Below are 19,451 nucleotides of genomic sequence, written 5' to 3' on the forward strand. Positions count from 1 at the left end.
TCCATTTCATTCAGATTTTCCAGTTTTGTTGAACATAGACTCTGTAGCAGGATCTGATGATAATTTTGATCTCCTTGGTTTCTGTTGCTATGTCTCCCTTTTCTTTTTTTCCTTTTATTTTTTATTCAATATATTCTTTATTTACATTTCAAATGATTTCCTTTCCTTGGATTCCCCCTCCCTGAAAGTCCCATAAGCCCTCTTCCCTCCCCCTGTTCCCCAATCAACCCCTTCCCGCTTCCCTGTCCTGGTACTCCCCTACACTGCTGCACTGAGCCTTTCCAGGACCAAGGGACCCTCCTTCCTTCTTCTCGGGCATCATTTGATATGTGAATTGTTCCTTGGGTCTTCCAAGCTTCTGGGTTAATACCCGCTTATCACTGAGTGCATACCATGTGTGTTCATTTGTGATTAGGTCACCTCACTCAAGATGACATTCTCCAGTTCTACCCACTTGCCTATGTCTCCCTTTTCATTTCTGATTTTATTAATTTGGGTACTGTCTCTGTTTCCTCTGGTTAGTCTGGCTTAAGGGTTTATCTCTCTTGCTAATTTTCTCAAAGAACCAGCTCCTGGTTTTGGTGATTCTTTGTATAGTTCTTTTTGTTTCTGTTTGGTTCATTTCAGCCCCGTGACTTCTTATTTCCTGCCATCTACTCCCCTTGTGTATATTTTCTTCTGTTTGTTCTAGAGCTTTCAGATAGGCTGTCAAGCTGCTAGTGTATGCTCTCTCAAGATTCATTTTGGAGGCACTCAGAGCTATGAGTTTTCCTCTTAGCACTGCTCTCATTGTGTCCCATAGGTTTGGGAATGTTGTGGCTTCATTTACAATAAATTTTTTAAAAAAGGTCTTTTATTTCTTTATTTCTTCTTTGACCAAGTTGAGTAGAGCATTGTTCAACTTCCATGTGTACGTGGGCTTTCTATTGTTTTTGATGTTATTGAAGACCAGCCTTAGTCCCTGGTCATCTGATAGGGTGCATGGGATTATTTCAATCTTCTTGTATCTGTTGAAACCTGTTTTGTGACCATTTATATAGTCAGTTTTTGAAAGGGTACAATGAGGTGCTGAGAAGAAAGTATATTCTTTTGATTTAGGATGAAATGTTCTATAGATATCTGTTAAATCTATTTGATTCATAACTTGTTAGTTTCACTGTGTCTTTGTTTATTTTCTTTTTCTATGATCTGTCCATTGATGAAAGTCAGGTGTTGAAGTCTCCCACTATTATTGTTTGAGATGCAATGTGTGCTTTGAGCTTTAGTAAAGTTTCTTTTATGAATGTGGGTGCCCTTGCATTTGGAGCATAGTTGTTGAGAATTGAGAGTTCATCTTAGTTTATTTTTATTTTGACCAATATGATGTCCTCCCTTATCTTTTTTGATAACATTTAATTGAAAGTCGATTTTATTTGATATTATAATGGCTACTCCAGCTTGTTTCTTGGTACCATTTGCTTGGAAATTTTTTTCCAGCCATTTTCGCTGTGGTTGTGCCTGTCTTTGTCTGAGGTGCATTCTTTTATGCAGCAAAATGTTGCATCCTATTTACAGATCAGTTGTTTTAGTCTGTGTCTTTTTATTGGGAATTGAGTCCATTGATATTAAGAGATATTAAGGAAAAGTGATTGTTGCTTCATGTTATTTTTGTTGTTAGAGGTGGAATTATGTTTATGTGGCTATCTTCTTTTTGGTTTGTTAAAGATTATTTTCTGGCTTTTTCTAGAGTGTAGTTTTCATCCTTGTAGTGTAATTTTCCATTTATTATCCTTTGTCTGGTTGGATTTGTTGAAAGATATTATGTAAATTTGCTTTTGTCATGGGATATCTTGGTTTCTCCATCTATGGTAATTGAATGTTTTGCTGGGTATAGTAGCCTGGACTGGCATTTGTGTTCTCTAAGGGTCTGTATAACATCTGCTCAGGATCTTCTGGCTTTTCTAGTCTCTGGTGAGATGTCTGGTATAATTCTGATAGGTCTGCCTTTACATATTACTTGAATTTTCCCCTTACTGCTTTTAATATTCTTTCTTTTGAGCATTTGGTGGTTTGACCATTCGGTGTTTTGACCATTATGTGAAGGGAGGAATTCCTTTTCTGGTCCAATCTATTTGGAGTTCTATAGGCTTCTTGTATGTTCATGGGCATCTCTTTCTTCAAGTTGGGGAAGTTTTCTTCTATTATTTTGTTGACGATATTTATTGGCCCTTTAAGTTGGGAATCTTCACTCTCTTCTATATACCTATAATCCTTAGGTTTGGTCATTGTGTCCTTGACTTCCTGGATGTTTTGGGTTAGGAGCTCTTTGCATTTTGCATTTCTTTGACTGTTGTGTCAATGTTTTCTATGGTATTTTCTGCACCTGAGATCCTCTCTTCCATCTCTTGTATTCTGATAGTGATGCTTGCATCTACGACTCCTGATCACTTTCCTAGGTTTTCTATCTCCAGAGTTGTCTCCCTTTGTGATTTCTTTATTGTTTCTTTTTAGATCCTGTATGGTTTTGTTCAATTCTTTCACCTGTTTGGTTGTATTTTTCTGATAATTCTTTAAGGGATTTTTGTGTTTCCTCTTTAAGGGCTTCTACCTGTTTACTTGTATTTTCTTTTATTTCTTTAAGGGAGTTGTGTCCTTCTTAAAGTACTCTATCATCATCATGAGGTGTGATTTTAAATGTGAATCTTGATTTTCTGGTGTGTGTGTGTGTGTGTGTGTGTGTGTGTGTGTGTGTGTGTTTGTGTGTTGGGGTGTCCAGTGTTTGCTGTGGTAGGAGAACTGGGTTTTGATGATACCAAGTAGCCTTGGTTTCTGTTGATAAGGTTCCTGCACTTGCCTCTCATCGTCTGGTTATCTTTGGTGTTAGTTGATCTTGCTGTCTCTGACTGGAACTTGTCTTTCCTGTGGGCCTGTAAGCCTGTGATCTTAGGTGTGTCAGCACTCCTGGTGAGACTAGCTCTCTCCTCCCTCAGCAGGCTTTGGGTACTGAGGGCTGTGGGACAGCCTTAGCTCTGGGGAGCAGATAGAGACTGGAAGGATCCTGTCCCCAGCTGCTCCACTGTTCCTTTGCCCTGGGTGCTCCTGCCCAGTCCAGCTTTGCTTGAAAATTCTTTATCTGTCAACAGAAGTAATCACCAGCAGGAGGAGGAGTGACCAACTTAGAAATGAACGATTTTCTTGGTAAGACATATACAGTTAATTATTCTCAGTCTTGGTAAATAAAAAAAATCTACTGCTGGGCAGTGGTGGCGCATGCCTGTAATCTCAGCACTCTGGGAGGCAGAGGCAGGTGGATTTCTGAGTTTGAGGCCAGTTTGGTCTACAGAGTGAGTTCCAGGACAGCCAGGGCTACACAGAGAAACCCTGTCTCGAAAAAAAAACAAATCCAAAAAACAAACAAAAAAATCTACGGTAGGTATTCTTAAATGATATTAGAGTCAGTAAATATTCCAAGTTACTATCAAGCATCAAGAAAGGTTCCCTAACATATTATGCTCTGGATTATTTCTCTTTGTTTACCAGAAAATATATATTTCTGGGGGTTAATATGATATATGCTCAATGTTTTTTTTATGTTAGCTTAATAAAATCATAGTCATCTAAGAGAAGGGAGCTTCAATTGAGAAATTGAGAAAATGCCTTTGTAAGTTCTTGACTGTTATGTCTTTTCTAATTAGTGCTTGATAGGGGTGGAGCCCATTTTGGGTGATGCCACCCCTGGGTGGCATCATAGATCCTCTGCTTTATAAGAAAGCAGTCCAATCAAGCCAAGGGGAGTAAGGCAGTAAGCAGCATCCCTCCATGGCCTCTGCATCAGCTCCTGCTGACAGGTTCCTGCCCTGCTTGAGTTCCTATCCAGGCATCCTTCAATGATGAACATGGAGGTAAATAAACTTTTTCCTACCCAACTTGCTTTGGGTCATAATGTTTCATCACAGCAACAGAAACCCTAGCTAAGGCAATAAGTATAAATCACCTAAAAATTATTTCTCAGTTGGGTAAGGTATATTGATTGCTACAGTGAAAGATTTTTTATAGTCAATTACAGCTTAAGTGAGTAAATAAAAGTTAATATTTGAAATATTTGTGTAATGTAAATATACAAAGTGAGATGGACTAGCATTTATGGAATTAAATGGCATTTTAACTTTTCTCTAGTATTATGTATGCAAGAGACTTAAGCATAACTGGAGAAAATGTAAAGGTCTTTTAATAGTTTTATTAAATACTGACATGCTAGATAAACTATATTACTTACATGTGTAATAACTCACATATCCAAATGTCTAATCCCTAAGTTAGAATGCTCTTTACATCAGGAGTTATGACTTATTCAACTTGGCTTTTAATATTTTAGGATTCCTTTAATTTTCATATGAATTTTATGGTTGGCCTGGCAATTTCTGTAAAAGTTAACCAGAATTTTGAAGTGAGTGTTGATCATTGAACATACAACCATTTGTGCAGAATTAAATCTTCCAGTCCATGAACATGTTGTAATTACTTCAACATTTTAAAATGTCTTTCAGGAAAGCCCTCCAGTATGTGCTATAACATCTTCTACATCTTTAGTTAAATCTGGATTTTTTTTCCATTTCATTTTTGGATAATGACCTTTGTCTTGCAAACTTGCTGAACTTTTAAAATTTTTGTCTAAATAAGGCAACATCATGTGCAATTATTTTTTCAGCTCTCAATTTGAATAATTTTATTCCTTTTATTTTCCTATTTGCAGTGGCTAGAACTTCCAGTACAATGTTAAATAGAAGCAATGAAATCAAACATCCTTATTTTGTATTTTTTCACTGTTAAATAGGATGTTATAGGTGGGGGTTTGTAGCTCATTTTTAGCAGATGGAAGAGTTTCTTTTTGCTCCTACCCATTGGTGTGCTTTGTTATCAGGAAAAAGTGTTGCATTTTCTAAAACGCTTTCCCCCATTTATTGAAATAGTTTTGTGCTTCAATTTGATTAGGTGATTTTATATGATTTTTTTCTTTTTTTATTTCGATAAATTTAATTCGATATTATATTAATATCAAATTATATATAATATCGAATTATATTAATTCAATATATTTTTATTTACATTTTAAATGATTTCCCTTTCCTGGCTCCCCACTCCCGAAAGTCCCATAAGCCGTCTTTCCTCCTCCTGTTCCCCCATCCCCCCTTCCCACTTCCCTGTTCTGGTATTGCCCTATACTGCTGCACTGAGCCTTTCCAGATTTTATATGATTAATGTAATTTAATGAATTAATGAATATGAACAGATGTTTTGGTCCTAGGATAATCTTTCTTGACCATGATATGTACTCTCTATATATACTAATTGAATTAATATCCTAGTATTTAGTTGAGAAGTTTTGAAGGCACTCTTAGAAAAGATCAGTATTTAATTGTCTTGTGTTGAATTTGTGTACTTTTGTTACAATGGGGCTACTGCTGTCCTCATGAGTTGATAAGTAGTTTCTGTCCCTCCATTTTATGAAAATTTAAGTGTTGGTATTAATTCTTCAATATTTGGTAGAGTTTGTATGTGATATTATCTTGTTCTTGGACATTGTGAAAAATTTTGACTACTAACAATTCATTATGGGTCTATTTTTACTTTCTATTACTTCTTTAGTTAATTTTAGCAGTGTGTGTTTCTAGGAATTTTAGTTAATCTTTATTTTATAACTAGTTTCTGTGAAACATACAAGGATTCTCTTATAATCTCTCTGTTCTATATAGGTTACAATACCCCTCTATTACTCCACATTCTGGTAATTTGAATCTTTTTTCCTGGGTTGACCTGGGTAAATTTGTCAGCTTTCTTGATTGTGGTAGTATGCTAACCTTTGCTTCAGTTGATTTACACTTCTGTAATTTTTCATTTCCTAATTCATTGATTCCATCCACTCTGATGTCCTTTTGCCATTGGTGCTTAGAATGTTCCATTATTCAAATGTTTTTTCCTTTATTTGAGATTGGTTCAGTATAACCCATCTGGCTTTATATCCACCAAAAATACAGGTCTTGCCTTAAAGTAGAAGTGTGGCTGTATTGTCTGGTTTCTTGTGTCAACTTGACACAAGCTGGAGTTAACACAGAGAAAGGAACCTTCCTTGAGGAAATGCCTCCATGAGATCCAGCTGTAAGACATTTTCTCAATTAGTGATCAAGGGTGGGAGAGCACATTGTGGTTGGTATCATCCCTGGGCTGGTAGTCATGGGTTCTATAAGAAAGCAAGCTGAGCAAGCCAGGGAAAGCAGGCCAGTAAGTAACATCCCTTCATGGCCTCTGCATCAGCTCCTGCTTCCTGACCTGCTTGAGTTCCAGTTCTGAATTCCTTTGATGATGAACAGCAATGTGGAAGTGTAAGCTGAATAAACCCTTTCCTCCCTATCTTGCTTCTTGGTCATGATGTTTTGTGCAGGAATAGAAACCCTGACTAAAACAGTGACTTACTGAATCTGAGATTTTTTAAAACCAAAAATATGTTATTTTCCACTATAATTTTCTTCTAAGTGTAACTTGAATTGCACATTATATATTTTGATCTGTTGTATTTTCACATTTCAGTCATTTCAGAGGATTTTATTATGTCTCTTGTGATTTCTCATATGCCTAATTGACTGCTTAGAAATACATTGATTTCCATACAATTGCGAATTTTCTGAATTTTAACTTAATTCCATTTTTTCCCATTCAGTCTTGGACCTACCCTATGGAATGGATGTTTCCTATATGTTTATGCTGAGTCTTACCTCCACAGTTAAGTATCTCTGTACACACCCTTGCACCACACCCAAAGGTGTGGCTCATTAATAAAGTAGGTGGTTTTGTGTTTTGTTTAATTCGTTGTGATGTGTGATCTCAATTGTTAGCTTGATAAGATCTGGAGCCACCCGGACCATGCACCTTTGGGCAAGTCTTTAGGAAACTGTCTTCATTAGATTAACTGAGGTGGGAAGGCCTGTCCACTCTGAGTAGCACTATTCCTTTGACCAGAATCCTAGACTATATAAAAATGAAAAACTATGGTCAACACAAACATTCATTGTTCTCTGGTTCCTGACTGTACATGCAATGTGGCCGACTGCTTCAAGCTCCGGGACTCCTTGCTATGACTAATTTTAGCCTTGAAGTGTAAGCTGAAATAAATTCTTCATCCTTTAAATTGCTTTGGACAGAGTATTTTATCACAGTAACAAAATAATCAACAAAGACATTTATTTTGAGGAATTATATTTACGTACATATATGTTTAGTTGTATTTTTCTCAATAGATTCTCCCCTTTATCTATAATGGCTCTCTTGAACACTGTTTTAATAATCTTAAAAATTAACTTTATGATTATTTTGCTATTCTCTAACTCTCTTTCATTTTCTGTCTATATGGTATCTTTTTCATCCTTTGGCTTTCAACAATGTCTTTGAGTAACTGTGAATATATGTTCATACATATATAATTCATAAGAATAAAATTTGTATCATGCAGCACAAATGAGAAGAAAGGCTATAGAAACATTGAGGTAAACATTTATGAGGCATTGATAATCTTCCCTGTACTAAGATTCACAAAGATTAATGTATTAATCTTAATAACTAGAGAAAGTACTAGGAAAGTATTCACTCATAGAAAGGTCCTTTTTGTGGTATTGGAGATAGAACCAAAGGCCATGAGCATGCTAAAAAAAAAAAGTGTTCAACAACAGATCCAGTCCCAGTTGGTAGTAGTTTGAAGGAGAATGGTCCCCACAGGCTCACATATTTCAATGCTTGGTCTTCAGTTGGTAGGACAGTTTGGGACGGAGTAGGTGAAGCCTTGATGGAGCTGGTACATCAGTAAGGTGTGAGCTTTGAGGTTTCAAACGCCCATGCAGTTGTCATCTAGCCTCTTGCTCCTGGATCAGTGTGTAAGCGGTCAGGCACTTCTTCAGCACCAAGGTTGTTCCTGCCTTCTGCTGTATCCCCTGGCACAGCAGTCATGGACTCTCACCCTCTAAAACTGACAGGACCAGGGAACTCCTTATTTTGATAGAGTATTTCTAAATAAAAAGCTTTCTTTGTGCCTTGTTCATGGTGTTTTATCACAACAGTAGAAAACTAAGACACATTTCATTCAAACTGGCCGTATTATTTGGAGCTGTGGTTCTTAATCGTTTAAGGTGGTAGTCAACTTAACCTTTCTCAGTGTTACTGTTCCATTAATTCCAATTTTGTACATTTTTGAATTACAAAAATGGACGGAGACTATGGATCAAAGTTATTATCTGAGCAAGATGCTGAGTAACCCTACGTCATGTCAGACTACAATCTGAAGGAACCTTGAAGGAAGCTAAGAAAAGATTTCCTCCTAAGTCACCATATGTATGGGAAATTGGTATTAGTAAGCAATAGTGCTTAACAGAACACTGTCTTTATTGTAGTACCTTAAAAACATTATCCCATGACATTTAACAACTCAAAATTTACAAACTAAATTGGCATCTAACTGTTGACCTCACCAAATAATATGAAAAATGTTTAATAGTTTAAAATAACATGTTTAATTTATTCCTGTTATTTGACTATGCTTTTAACAATCCTGTAGACTAAATGCTTAAAAAGCAATCCAATGGATTTATCAATGGTTTTAAACTTTGGTCTATATTTAAAATAAAATCTTGAATATTAATTGCTGTTGGGTGCAGTGGTGCATGTCTTTAGTTCTCATAATCAGGAGGCAGAAGCAGGTGGGTCTCTGTGAGGCCAATTCAGTCTACATAATGATTTCTAGGACAGCCAGGGCTAGTAGAGACCCCCTGTCTCAAAACTGTGAATAACAAGTGTCAATAAAGAGATGGGCTAAGTCTATTGTTTCTAAAAGAGCTCAAACTGTTGTATTTCCTTTAAAAAGATTTATTTATTTATTATATTTTAGTACACTGTAGCTGTCTTCAGACAGTCCAGAAGAAATGAGTCCAGATCTCATTATGGATGGTTGTGAGCCACCATATGGGTGCTGGGATTTGAATTCAGGACCTTTGGAAGAGCAGTCAGTGCTCTTAACTGCTGTTATGTTTCTCAAAGAAAACATCTGTAATTAACATTTTACTTAACTATTGAGGAAACAGTTTAAGATTGTTTGATTTATTGATGAATACAGAAAATGTACTTATTTGTAAAGTGCAGTTTTGTTTTTTGTTTTGATTTTGAAAGACACTCATATAACTCAGATGATCTTAATAAACATGCTATGTGATGCTGGCACTCAAACACAGGATGTTGTGCCTGCTAAGCAAACACTCTACCAACTGAACTATACCTAAAATCTACACACTGTAATTTTACTAATCCATTAAGAAGAATCCAGGAAAATGAATGGAACAATAGCTGCACACAATGACAATAGAAGAACTTTTTCACTTCTAGGTGAGTTTTAGGGACATTGTGAAACCACAAGGGAGGCTGATGATTAGGGATGAGTATGAACAAGGCACACTATCTACATATATGCAAACATCACAATAAATCCACCACATTGTATAATTAGTATATGTTCTAAGAAAAATCAGAGAAGAAACTGTTACCGATAAATTTTGAAAATGTTTGGCATTCTACGTTGCGTGCCAAATACACTACATTAGATGAGCTTTTAAAGCAATTTCAGTTATCACTAGCTGAGTAAAGATTTTACTTCCTGCTGAATGACAGAAAATATACGCTAAGAGTGCATTAATAAGTCAGGAGACAGTTGAAACATTGATTATGTAAAAAGTAAAAGCACATTGAAATAAAACATAATCTCAAAGAAATATTACTAACTACAAGAAAAATACCGACATCCAAGCAACTACTACTTATCCTTCTCTTAATGCCACTTAAGACTTTTCTGTAATTTTAACTATTCAACATATAATTGTCTGGGATCAGAATAGTGGGAATGCTGGGCTTCAGGGACTTAAAATCTGTTGCCCCAGATTCCCCCATCAGACACACCTCATACTGGTAGCTCTGGGACAGAGTCCCCATACCGCTGACGTCCACCAGGTGGCCAGGAAAGTGTCCCTCAGGTACAGAGCAGCCTCCCAGAGAGGCCGCCCTGGCCCTCCTGCACAGCCTCACCCCCACGAACAGCAGCACAGACAGGAGGAAGAGAGAAGACACGGATGCCAAGGCAATGACAAGATACAGTGTGAGATAATCTTCGTCGCGTGTAGGGTCCAGCGCCACCTCTGGCAGAGGCAGGTAGGGCTGAGAGAAGCCATCCACCACTAGCACGTGCAGAGTGACGCTGGCAGAGCGCGGAGGGTCGCCATTGTCCTTGACCAGCAGCACCAGCCTGTGCTTGGGCACATCGCGCTCGCTCAGCAGCCTGGTGGTGCGCACCTCACCATTGTGCGCCCACACGCTGAACAGCCCGGGCTCTGTGGCCTTGAGCAGTTGGAAGGACAGCCAGGCATTCTGGCCAGAGTCGCGGTCCACAGCCACCACCTTGGTGACCAGGTATCCAGGTTCCGCCGCCCTGGGCAGCAGCTCTGTGCAGGGTGCAGAGGCGTTCTGCATCGGGTAGAGGACGAAGGGCGCATTGTCATTGTCATCCAGCACCACCACGTGCACCAGAGCCTGGCTGCTGAGCGCGGGTGAGCCTCCGTCTGTGGCGCTCACGCGGAAGTCAAAGGCCTGCAGGGCCTCGTAGTCCAGTGCCCTGAGCACAAATAGCTGCCCGTTGTCAACATTGATGGAGATGAGCGAGGCGAGGGCCAGCTGCGGGTCTTGGGGCGGCAGCAGCGAGTAGGTGATGTGGGCATTGGAGCCTGAGTCTGAGTCTGTGGCACTGATGGTGCCTATGTGCAGGGCGGGGCTGTTGTTCTCGCGGACGAACAGGGTGTAGGAGGTTTGGGTGAAGGTGGGGGCGTTGTCATTGATGTCAGACACCTGCACTGTTATGGTGTGCTGGGTTGTGAGCCCGGGTGTGCCCATGTCTGAGACAGTGATGGTGATGTTGTACTCAGCTCTGCTCTCTCTGTCTAGTGGCCTCTCTGTTGCTAAAGTATAATAGTTCTCAAGTGTGGACTTTAAAAGAAATGGAAGTTCATTCTGAATAGAGCACACCATCCTTCCATTGTCCCCAGAATCTGGATCAAAAACACTGAAAACAGCAACTACAGACTCCGGGGAGTTTTCAGGGATAGGGCTTGAGAGTGTGGAGATGGTCAGCTTTGGGGGGTTGTCATTCACATCCAACACCTGTACAGCCACAGTGCATTTTCCTGAAAGGCCCCCTCCATCAGTGGCTGCGATTTCCATATTATAGGATGGAGTTACCTCAAAATCCAACTTTTTGCTTAGACGGATTTTTCCTGTCACTTCATCTATTACAAATGGTTGGGAATCTCCATCTCCCTGAAACAGAGAGTAGGCTATATTTCCATATATCCCAGCATCTAAATCCCTGGCAGAGACCGTGACAAGCAAGGCATCAAGGGGTATATTCTCAGGAACCTGCACCTCATAGAGCGATTGCATAAACTGAGGAGCATTGTCATTGATGTCCACGACTTCAATTCGAACCGTGGTCGTCCCAGACTTGGGCGGAGCACCCCCATCCAGAGCAGTGAGGATTAAAGTGAGCTCAGGCTGCTCCTCCCTGTCCAGGGCTCTGTCCAGCACCAGCTCTGGGTATTTCCTGCCATCTGAGCGACTGTGAGTAACGACGTGGAAATGGAGGTTGGGACTGACTGTGTAGTTCTGTACAGCGTTGCTCCCTGTGTCAGGGTCCTGAGCCGCCTTCAGAGGAAACATGGCCCCTGGCTGGGCGCTCTCAGGGATTTTTAGTAGCATTTTCTCATCAGGGAACTCTGGAGAATGGTCGTTTATATCTGTGAGCTGCAATTCAGTTTGAAAGAACTGCACAGGGTTTTTCAGTATGATCTGGAAGTGCAGCACACAGGGTTCTGTCGCCCCGCACAGCACCTCACGGTCTAATTTTTCCTTCAAGAACAGATTTCCTGTCTCTGCATCCAGCTGCAAGAGCTCTTTGTTTCCTCTGTGATGGATTTGTGCCCCTCTAGCGGCCAGTTCCCCAACCCTGATCCCCAGATTTTTTGCTAGGTTAGCCACCAAGTAACCACTCTCTGTTTCTTCTGGCACAGAATATTTAATTGCCTCAGAACCAGACACCCACAAAAGCAACAACATAGTAAGAAAAACAACTTGCCTTTGCTGTGACGTTTTTGCTAGCGCTGTCTCCATTGTTCACACTGGATCCAGATCTGTGCAGAGTCTTTAAAGCGTTAGAATCCACACACGTGTTTTAATGAAATAGCAGAATTAAATTTTACTCTCCGGCTTCCTGTTGGAGCTATGCCTTCTCTGGAGATCGCTTCCTTAGATCCAAAGTGAACGCTACCTTCTTTTAGGGAGTGGTGTAAGTTCTGATTCTCAGTAATGGCTTCCAGGGCATCTGCAAAGCCCTTTATTCATACGCTTAGCCTGCAGCGCCACCAAGCGTCCTTATTCACTATTGCATCACCCTTTTCCATTGTGTTCCTTTTTTGCTCCCTTGTTAAAATCCATGCATTTCACTTTTTTTGTTTTAACAGCAGGTGTTCAAAGTGTTAAAAATCTGCCTGAAAAAAATTACTAAAACTTCCCATTTGGGGGTTCCATTTACAAAGAACATACAAACGTTTCAAAGTTATTGTGACTGTTACCTTAAATTGGTCTATTAATTCTCCTGACTTTTCAAAAATTACAATACCATTTTTGTTACTTTAAAGTATAAATTTACTCTGTAACATTTGTGGGTCTAACTGACAAATTCATTCATCTTTACCAACAACCATCAATAACAGGTCACTGCTAATGGTCTGGCCACTTACAACAAAATGTGAATTACACAAAATGTTATGTGAATTACAACAAAAGCATAGATGTTCTCATCTGCTTGTTACAGGAAAGAGGATGAAAAGCAGCTGCTTTTTTGAAGTTGGTTCCTCAATGAAAATGTAAAAGGACTTTCAAGCATTCTGAAATAGTAAGAATTCTTGGCAGGTAATATGGGCAATTAGCTGTCCTGGGTTTGTTCTCTGTCTTGATTATTTTGGTGAGATAATTCCCAGGCTTATATTTCTTTCAAAAGACTTGTTTGTTTTTGTTTGTTTGAGACAGGAGTTTTCTCTGTAGTCCCAGATGTCCTGGAACTCCCTATGTAGACAAGGCTGACTTTGAACTCGAAAAACCTGTCATTCTTTGATGCCGAGTACTGGGGATTAAAGGCATGCATTAGACCCAGCCAGAAGATCTCTTACGATGCTAGAACTGGAACGTCTCATGAATCAGATTACTGAGGGAAGAATATCAGTATAACTAGGCAACCATTGATCTCTAGAGCTCTTGGCTGCTGGGGGAGGAGAAAGTCAAGCTTTGATTGAACACAGTGCCTTGATACCAGGATCACACCTGGCAAGTCCATGCTCCCACCTTCCTGTTCTACATGGGCTGATACATGAACAATGGTAGCTTCTCTGTGGGTTCATCAGTTTAAGTACATTGTCTTTTGATATACTGCCAGTTTCCTTGCATCATTTTTTTGACCAGATTCATCATAAACCAAAATTCATTGTGATCCCATTTGTGAAATTTACCTATCTCCTTTTCAGACTGTCCCTTTGTACAAAGCCATGATTGCCCTCCTCACTTTGAGGCATGCCTTGGTCTCCGTGGTTTTAGTTTATTGCAGTAAGTCAGCAGCTGATTGGAGGTGCAAAGCATCGCGCGGGGCACGGCACATGTGTACAGATTCTTGGTGCCTTTGAACCGGCTGCTGTGCGTTTTCTTATAGATAATCCTTACCAGTTTAGCTTTTCCTTTAAATCAGTCAGAAGGTGAGTTTTATACACTTTGATGCAGCAGCTTAGTTTTGTGAGCAGAACTAAGGCTTCTTTTCTAGACGCATATGGAAGAGACTTTCAGGAGTGTTGACCTTACAAGCAGGACCAGTCATTATAGTGTCCAGTTTCAGGATATAAAAGGAGAGAGAGACACGGGATGGTTTGCTCCTGAAGGTACCAGGAACCAGCTTTCCTACAAAACATGTCTCTTTAGCCTCTGCAGACGTGTTTGGCTCTGTTGAAGGGTTGAATTCTCTGTCATTTTACTTTACCAGCAACTCTGATGGAGACCCCTGACAAGAAATGTGTCCATTTAACCTGTTCATTCTTTGACAGGGTGAATTCTTGATGACATCAGCAGCACATACAGGTGCTGACTCTAACCCTGCCCAAGGTGGATATGGGCAACATGCGAGCTTTTGGTCTATAAAGTGGTGGTTTCTCAAGTCTGGTTCTGTGGCTGCCATACAACAGGTTGTTGCCTTTCTATCTAATGAATTACACACAAACCACTTCTTTTGGTGCTGATTAAAATTGCTTAATTCTATGTTGGAAAACCTTCCAACATATAATTCTACTTTTAATGTAATTTACAGGACTTTAAAGACATTGTCTTTAGTTTCAGTGTTTAAAGGCAGCTGTCCATTTTGCAGAATCTCTTTTAAAAAACTATTTGGTATTTTAATCTCTAATATATGGATCTTTTGGCCATATGTTTTTATTTTTATTTTTGTTTTTATTTTGTGGACATACACCTTAAAATTTCTATAGAATTTTGTGTAATTATATAAAAGCTATCTAGAATCGTGATGCTATTGTCTTTCTCAAAGAGAGAAAGAAAGCTTGATTGTATTTTTAAATGAATATTAGTTTATAAAGAAGGTTTGAAATGACTTATTTTTCTGTCAAAAATGTTTGATAGCATTTCCTAGCCAGAATAATATAAGTCTATGTATAAACTATGTGACAGCTTCACTAGACTTGCTGAACATGACATGCAAACAATTATTATTCAGAGAAGTGCGGTATTGTTCTGGGGTATTCATGGTCAAAATAATATATACGTCATACAAATAAAACTTTCTAAATCTAAAAACTAAGGTAATAATAACTGAAAGTTACAGTGGGCAACAAAAGTGAGATTAAACACCAAAAATAATTTAATGATCAAAATACTTCCCATCATTATAATATCAAGTATTATAAAGTGAAAATCTGAGATTAGCCAATAATTAGTATCAAAGATAAGAGCCAAACGTCAGAAGAAATTTTCTTTTTTGGAAGGTAGAGGAAACAGAGAGATCCCAAGAAAACACAGTCTGTTCATTATCCTTAGACTTCCACTCATGTGGTAAAGGAGAAGGAGAAAGGTATAGCCTCGTGAGTCCTCAACTAACTTATGGGAAGTTGATTCATCATTCTGTTTCTGATATTACTTTTTTAAAAGGATTGTGTCAAACCAGTGGTTTACTGGCTTTATAAAAAAAAAGGTCAAACATATGATATTTTCTCCTTAATATTTATTGTATAATAATTATTCTAGCAGTTTAATCTTACTACTTATGCCATGCCTTTGAACAAATGCACATAACAATCTCTTGGACACACGGTGCTCACAGCAGAACAGGGCACGACTTCTGTGCACTGATGTCTTCAGGAAGCATGTGTTTACACACAGTTTAGGAGAAAGAAGTGTGCTAGAGTTTACAGCTTTCAGCTTGCTTAACCTAAAAAGACCAAAAGAATTCAGTGAACTGCAAACAATGTAGCCTAAAAATACATAAATTATGTGGTAAAGATATCTGCCACGAATACACACAATTTTAATTTTTCTTAAGTGCGCTGTAAAGTTCCATGCTGTTGTAAAGACATTCATTTAATTAACCATTATGATAATAATCCCTCAGACATGCCTACATATAGAGAAAATGAATATATAATAAGTACAACTATAAAATCCTAAGAAAATTTGTATTAATAAGAACATAAGTTTAAAGCTGTTTGAGATACCATTGGTTGAATTACTGGTAAAGAAAAAATTAGAGAGTACAACTTCTTAAAAGAATAATTAGAATAAGAAGTTTTCCAGAACCGAGAGATGAGGAACCATTTACAACCCTTACCTGACTACAAAGCTACTTGTACAGTGGGGACTTCCCTTAACTTCTCTCAGGTTCTTCCAGAAACAGATTTGGTATCACCGGATTCAGGAATTTGAACTCACCAGTCCTAGAGTCTCCTGTCAGACACAACTCATACTGGTAGCTCTGGGACAGGGTCCCCATACCGCTGACGTCCACCAGGTGGCCAGGAAAGTGTCCCTCAGACACAGGGCAGTCACCCATAGAAGCTGCTCTGGCCTTCCTGCACAGTCTCACCCCAACAAACAGCAGCACAGACAAGAGGAAAAGAGAAGACACAGATGCTAAGGCGATGACCAAGTACAACGTGAGCAAGTCCGCGTCGTTTTGCACAGAGTCGCGCGCCACCTCAGGCAAAGGCAGGTAGGGTTGAGAAAAGCCATCCACTAGCAGCACATTCAGGGTGACACTGGCAGAGCGCGGAGGGTCGCCATTGTCCTTGACCAGCAGCACCAGCCTGTGCTTGGGCACATCGCGCTCGCTCAGCAGCCTGGTGGTGCGCACCTCGCCATTGTGCGCCCACACGCTGAACAGCCCGGGCTCCGTGGACTTGAGCAGCTGGAAGGACAGCCAGGCATTCTGGCCAGAGTCGCGGTCCACAGCCACCACCTTGGTGATCAGGTAGCCAGGCTCCGCCTCCCTGGGCAGCAGCTCTATGTAAGGTGCAGAGGCATTCTGCATCGGGTAGAGCACGAAGGGCGCATTGTCATTGTCGTCCAGCACCACCACGCGCACCAGAGCCTGGCTGCTGAGCGCAGGTGAACCTTTGTCTGTGGCGCCAACATGGAACTCGAAGGCCTGCAGGGCTTCGTAGTCCAGCGCCCTGAGCGCAAACAGCTGCCCATTGTCTGCGTTGATGGAGATGAGTGAGTCGAGTGCCAGCTGCGGGTCTTTGGGTGGCAGCAGTGAGTAGGTGATGTGGGCATTGGAGCCTGAGTCTGAGTCTGTGGCGCTGATGGTGCCTATGTGCAGGGCGGGGCTGTTGTTCTCGCGGACTAACAGGGTGTAGGAGGTTTGGGTGAAGGCGGGGGCGTTGTCGTTGATGTCAGACACCTGCACTGTTATGGTGTGCTGGGTTGTGAGCCTGGGTGTGCCCAGGTCGGAGACCGTGACGGTAATGTTGTACTCGGCTCTGTTCTCTCTGTCCAAAGCTACTTCAGACGCTATAGTATAGAAGTTCTCTACAGAGGGTTTCAGGATGAAGGGGAGATCGTTCTGGATGGAACACGTCACTCTTCCGTTATCTCCAGAGTCTAAATCAGAAACACTGAAAACGGCAACCACAGTCTCTGCCGAATTCTCAGGGATAAGACTGTTAAGTGATGACAACGTCAGTTCTGGTGGGTTATCATTCACATCAAGTACCTGAACTAGGACTATGCACCTCCCTGAAAGGCCTCCACCATCCTTGGCTTCTATGTCAACTTCATAACTATTAATTGTTTCATAATCCAAACCCTTAAGTAGTTGTATATTGCCAGTACTGGAGTTCAGTTGAAAAGTTTCGAGAATTTCTTCAGAACCATGAAAAATTACATATGATATCACACCAAAATTTCCCGTATCTAAGTCAGAAGCAGAGACAGTGGTAATGACAGAGCCAATAGGGCTTTTCTCTAAAATTTGAACCTCATAGAGCGACTGTGTAAATTCTGGGGCATTATCATTTATGTCTAAGACCAGGATGTGGACCTGGGTAGTTCCAGAACGAGGCGGGGATCCTCCATCCAGAGCTGTGAGAGTTAAACTGAGTTCCGGCTGTTCTTCCCGATCCAGAGCTCTGTCTAGGACTAGTTCTGGATACTTCCTTCCATCTCTACGACGGCGGGTGTGAACATGAAAATGGGACTTGGGGGCGATTGTGTAGTTCTGGAGTCCGTTTCTTCCCACGTCCAAATCCACAGCATTTCCCAAAGAAATTACTGTCCCAGGTGGGGAGTTTTCCAGGACTTTCAGCTGCATTGCATTTTCAAAGAACTCCGGGGCATGGTCATTTACATCAACGACCTCAAGCTCATTTGTAATAAACTGCAAAGGATTATGCAGCAATACCTGAAAGTGCAGCACACACGGCTCTGTCGAACCACACAGCTCCTCCCGGTCCAATTTCTCAACCAAAAGCAAATCTCCGGTCTGATGACTGAGCTGAAAATATTGTACGTTCCCTTTGGAGATAGCTTGAGCTCTCCTTTCAGCCAGTTCTTCCACACTAAGCCCCAGATCCTTTGCTATATTGGCTATTATGAAGCCCCTCTCTTTTTCCTCAGCCACAGAGTAGCGCCTAGACTCGGACCCAGCAAGAGACCCACCCAGAAAAACAAAGAGAAGCAAGACTTGCCTTTGTTTAAGAAAGCGTTCCTCTCTGGCCTCCATTGTATTTCTGCGGTGTATTTCCAAGGGCTGGTCACCAAGAGAGGCCTTATAGCTCTCTGTGAAAAGCAAAGTCTTTTGGAGACAGCCTAACAACCAATATTTTCCAGAGATTGAGATTTTCGTGCTTAAAAATCTACCCAGTTTCACAAAAGCCTTGGTTTTACATCATTGGATTGCTCTGAGTGCACAACGTCTTAGTCAACAGCGCCACCATGTGTTCATTCGCAGTTTTAAATTCTTAGAAAAGACTGTTACTGGTTTTGATTTATGTAGTTTATTTCCCTTATCAAATCTCTTGACCCTACTGAAGGAGTTTCTTGTGCCACACAAGTTAAACATAAACTAGGCAAGTATAATGCACTAAATAGACTGACCTGTCTCTAGAGGAGTCCTTTATTTACATGATTTACATTACAAGTGCACACATGCTAGAGTACTACCCTCATTCGTAATTGCTACCTCCAAGTTTTAAAAGAATTTAAGTGATAACACACTTATCTCTCCTTTTGTGGTTTTCTTTATTTTTTAATATTTGCAAAATGTGTGAGTTGCAGAATAGTAGGAGAAGCACTACGAAAAGTGAAGGTGGTAAAATAAGAAAACATGTCAGATGATTGAAAATGCATAATTGCTTCCATATCTTCATGCCCATGGAATACTTTAGAACATTTCCTCTTCTTCCACAGAAATATAATAATTATTAACTTAAGTCAAAATAACTTATTAACAGATAGTTATTTAATTTGTAGAAGTTATACATATAATGATAGCAAGATAGATCAACTCTATAAATTTTATAGGTCCGCCTCTAACAGGATGTACACATTTTAAATATGCTCAAGCAGTGTGAAATGTGTGACATAGGAAATGTGCTGTGTGCCAATCTTAATGTGGAGTAGTTATGGAAAATGTCCTCATTAAGGCAAGAAAATTCTTGCCTTTAATGTGGACTGTGAAGGATCAGAAACATAACAGGTGATGCAAACACATGAAGAGGCTTTGAGAGTAAGTATAGGTAATTTAGGTAACAAAGGACAGTCTACCAGAGTGTAGTGTCTCTAGAGTTGCAGAGATC

The 19,451-nt window shown here is 40.1% G+C and overlaps 2 protein-coding genes across 2 annotated transcripts; both read right to left on the minus strand.

Moving 5' to 3' along the window:
• Positions 1–8,556: 8,556 nt before the first annotated feature.
• Positions 8,557–12,467, minus strand: LOC127663809 (protocadherin beta-6-like). The gene has a single exon (XM_052155552.1). It carries the CDS (start codon positions 12,220–12,222, stop codon positions 9,868–9,870), a length of 2,355 nt encoding a protein of 784 aa, XP_052011512.1. The 5' UTR covers positions 12,223–12,467; the 3' UTR covers positions 8,557–9,867.
• Positions 12,468–15,945: 3,478 nt separating this feature from the next.
• On the minus strand, positions 15,946–18,836 carry LOC127663810 (protocadherin beta-3-like). The gene has a single exon (XM_052155553.1). It carries the CDS (start codon positions 18,374–18,376, stop codon positions 16,022–16,024), a length of 2,355 nt encoding a protein of 784 aa, XP_052011513.1. The 5' UTR covers positions 18,377–18,836; the 3' UTR covers positions 15,946–16,021.
• Between the last annotated feature and the right edge of the window lie 615 nt (positions 18,837–19,451).

Source organism: Apodemus sylvaticus, chromosome 13, assembly GCF_947179515.1.
Source record: "Apodemus sylvaticus chromosome 13, mApoSyl1.1, whole genome shotgun sequence".
Classification (NCBI taxonomy): domain Eukaryota; kingdom Metazoa; phylum Chordata; class Mammalia; order Rodentia; family Muridae; genus Apodemus; species Apodemus sylvaticus.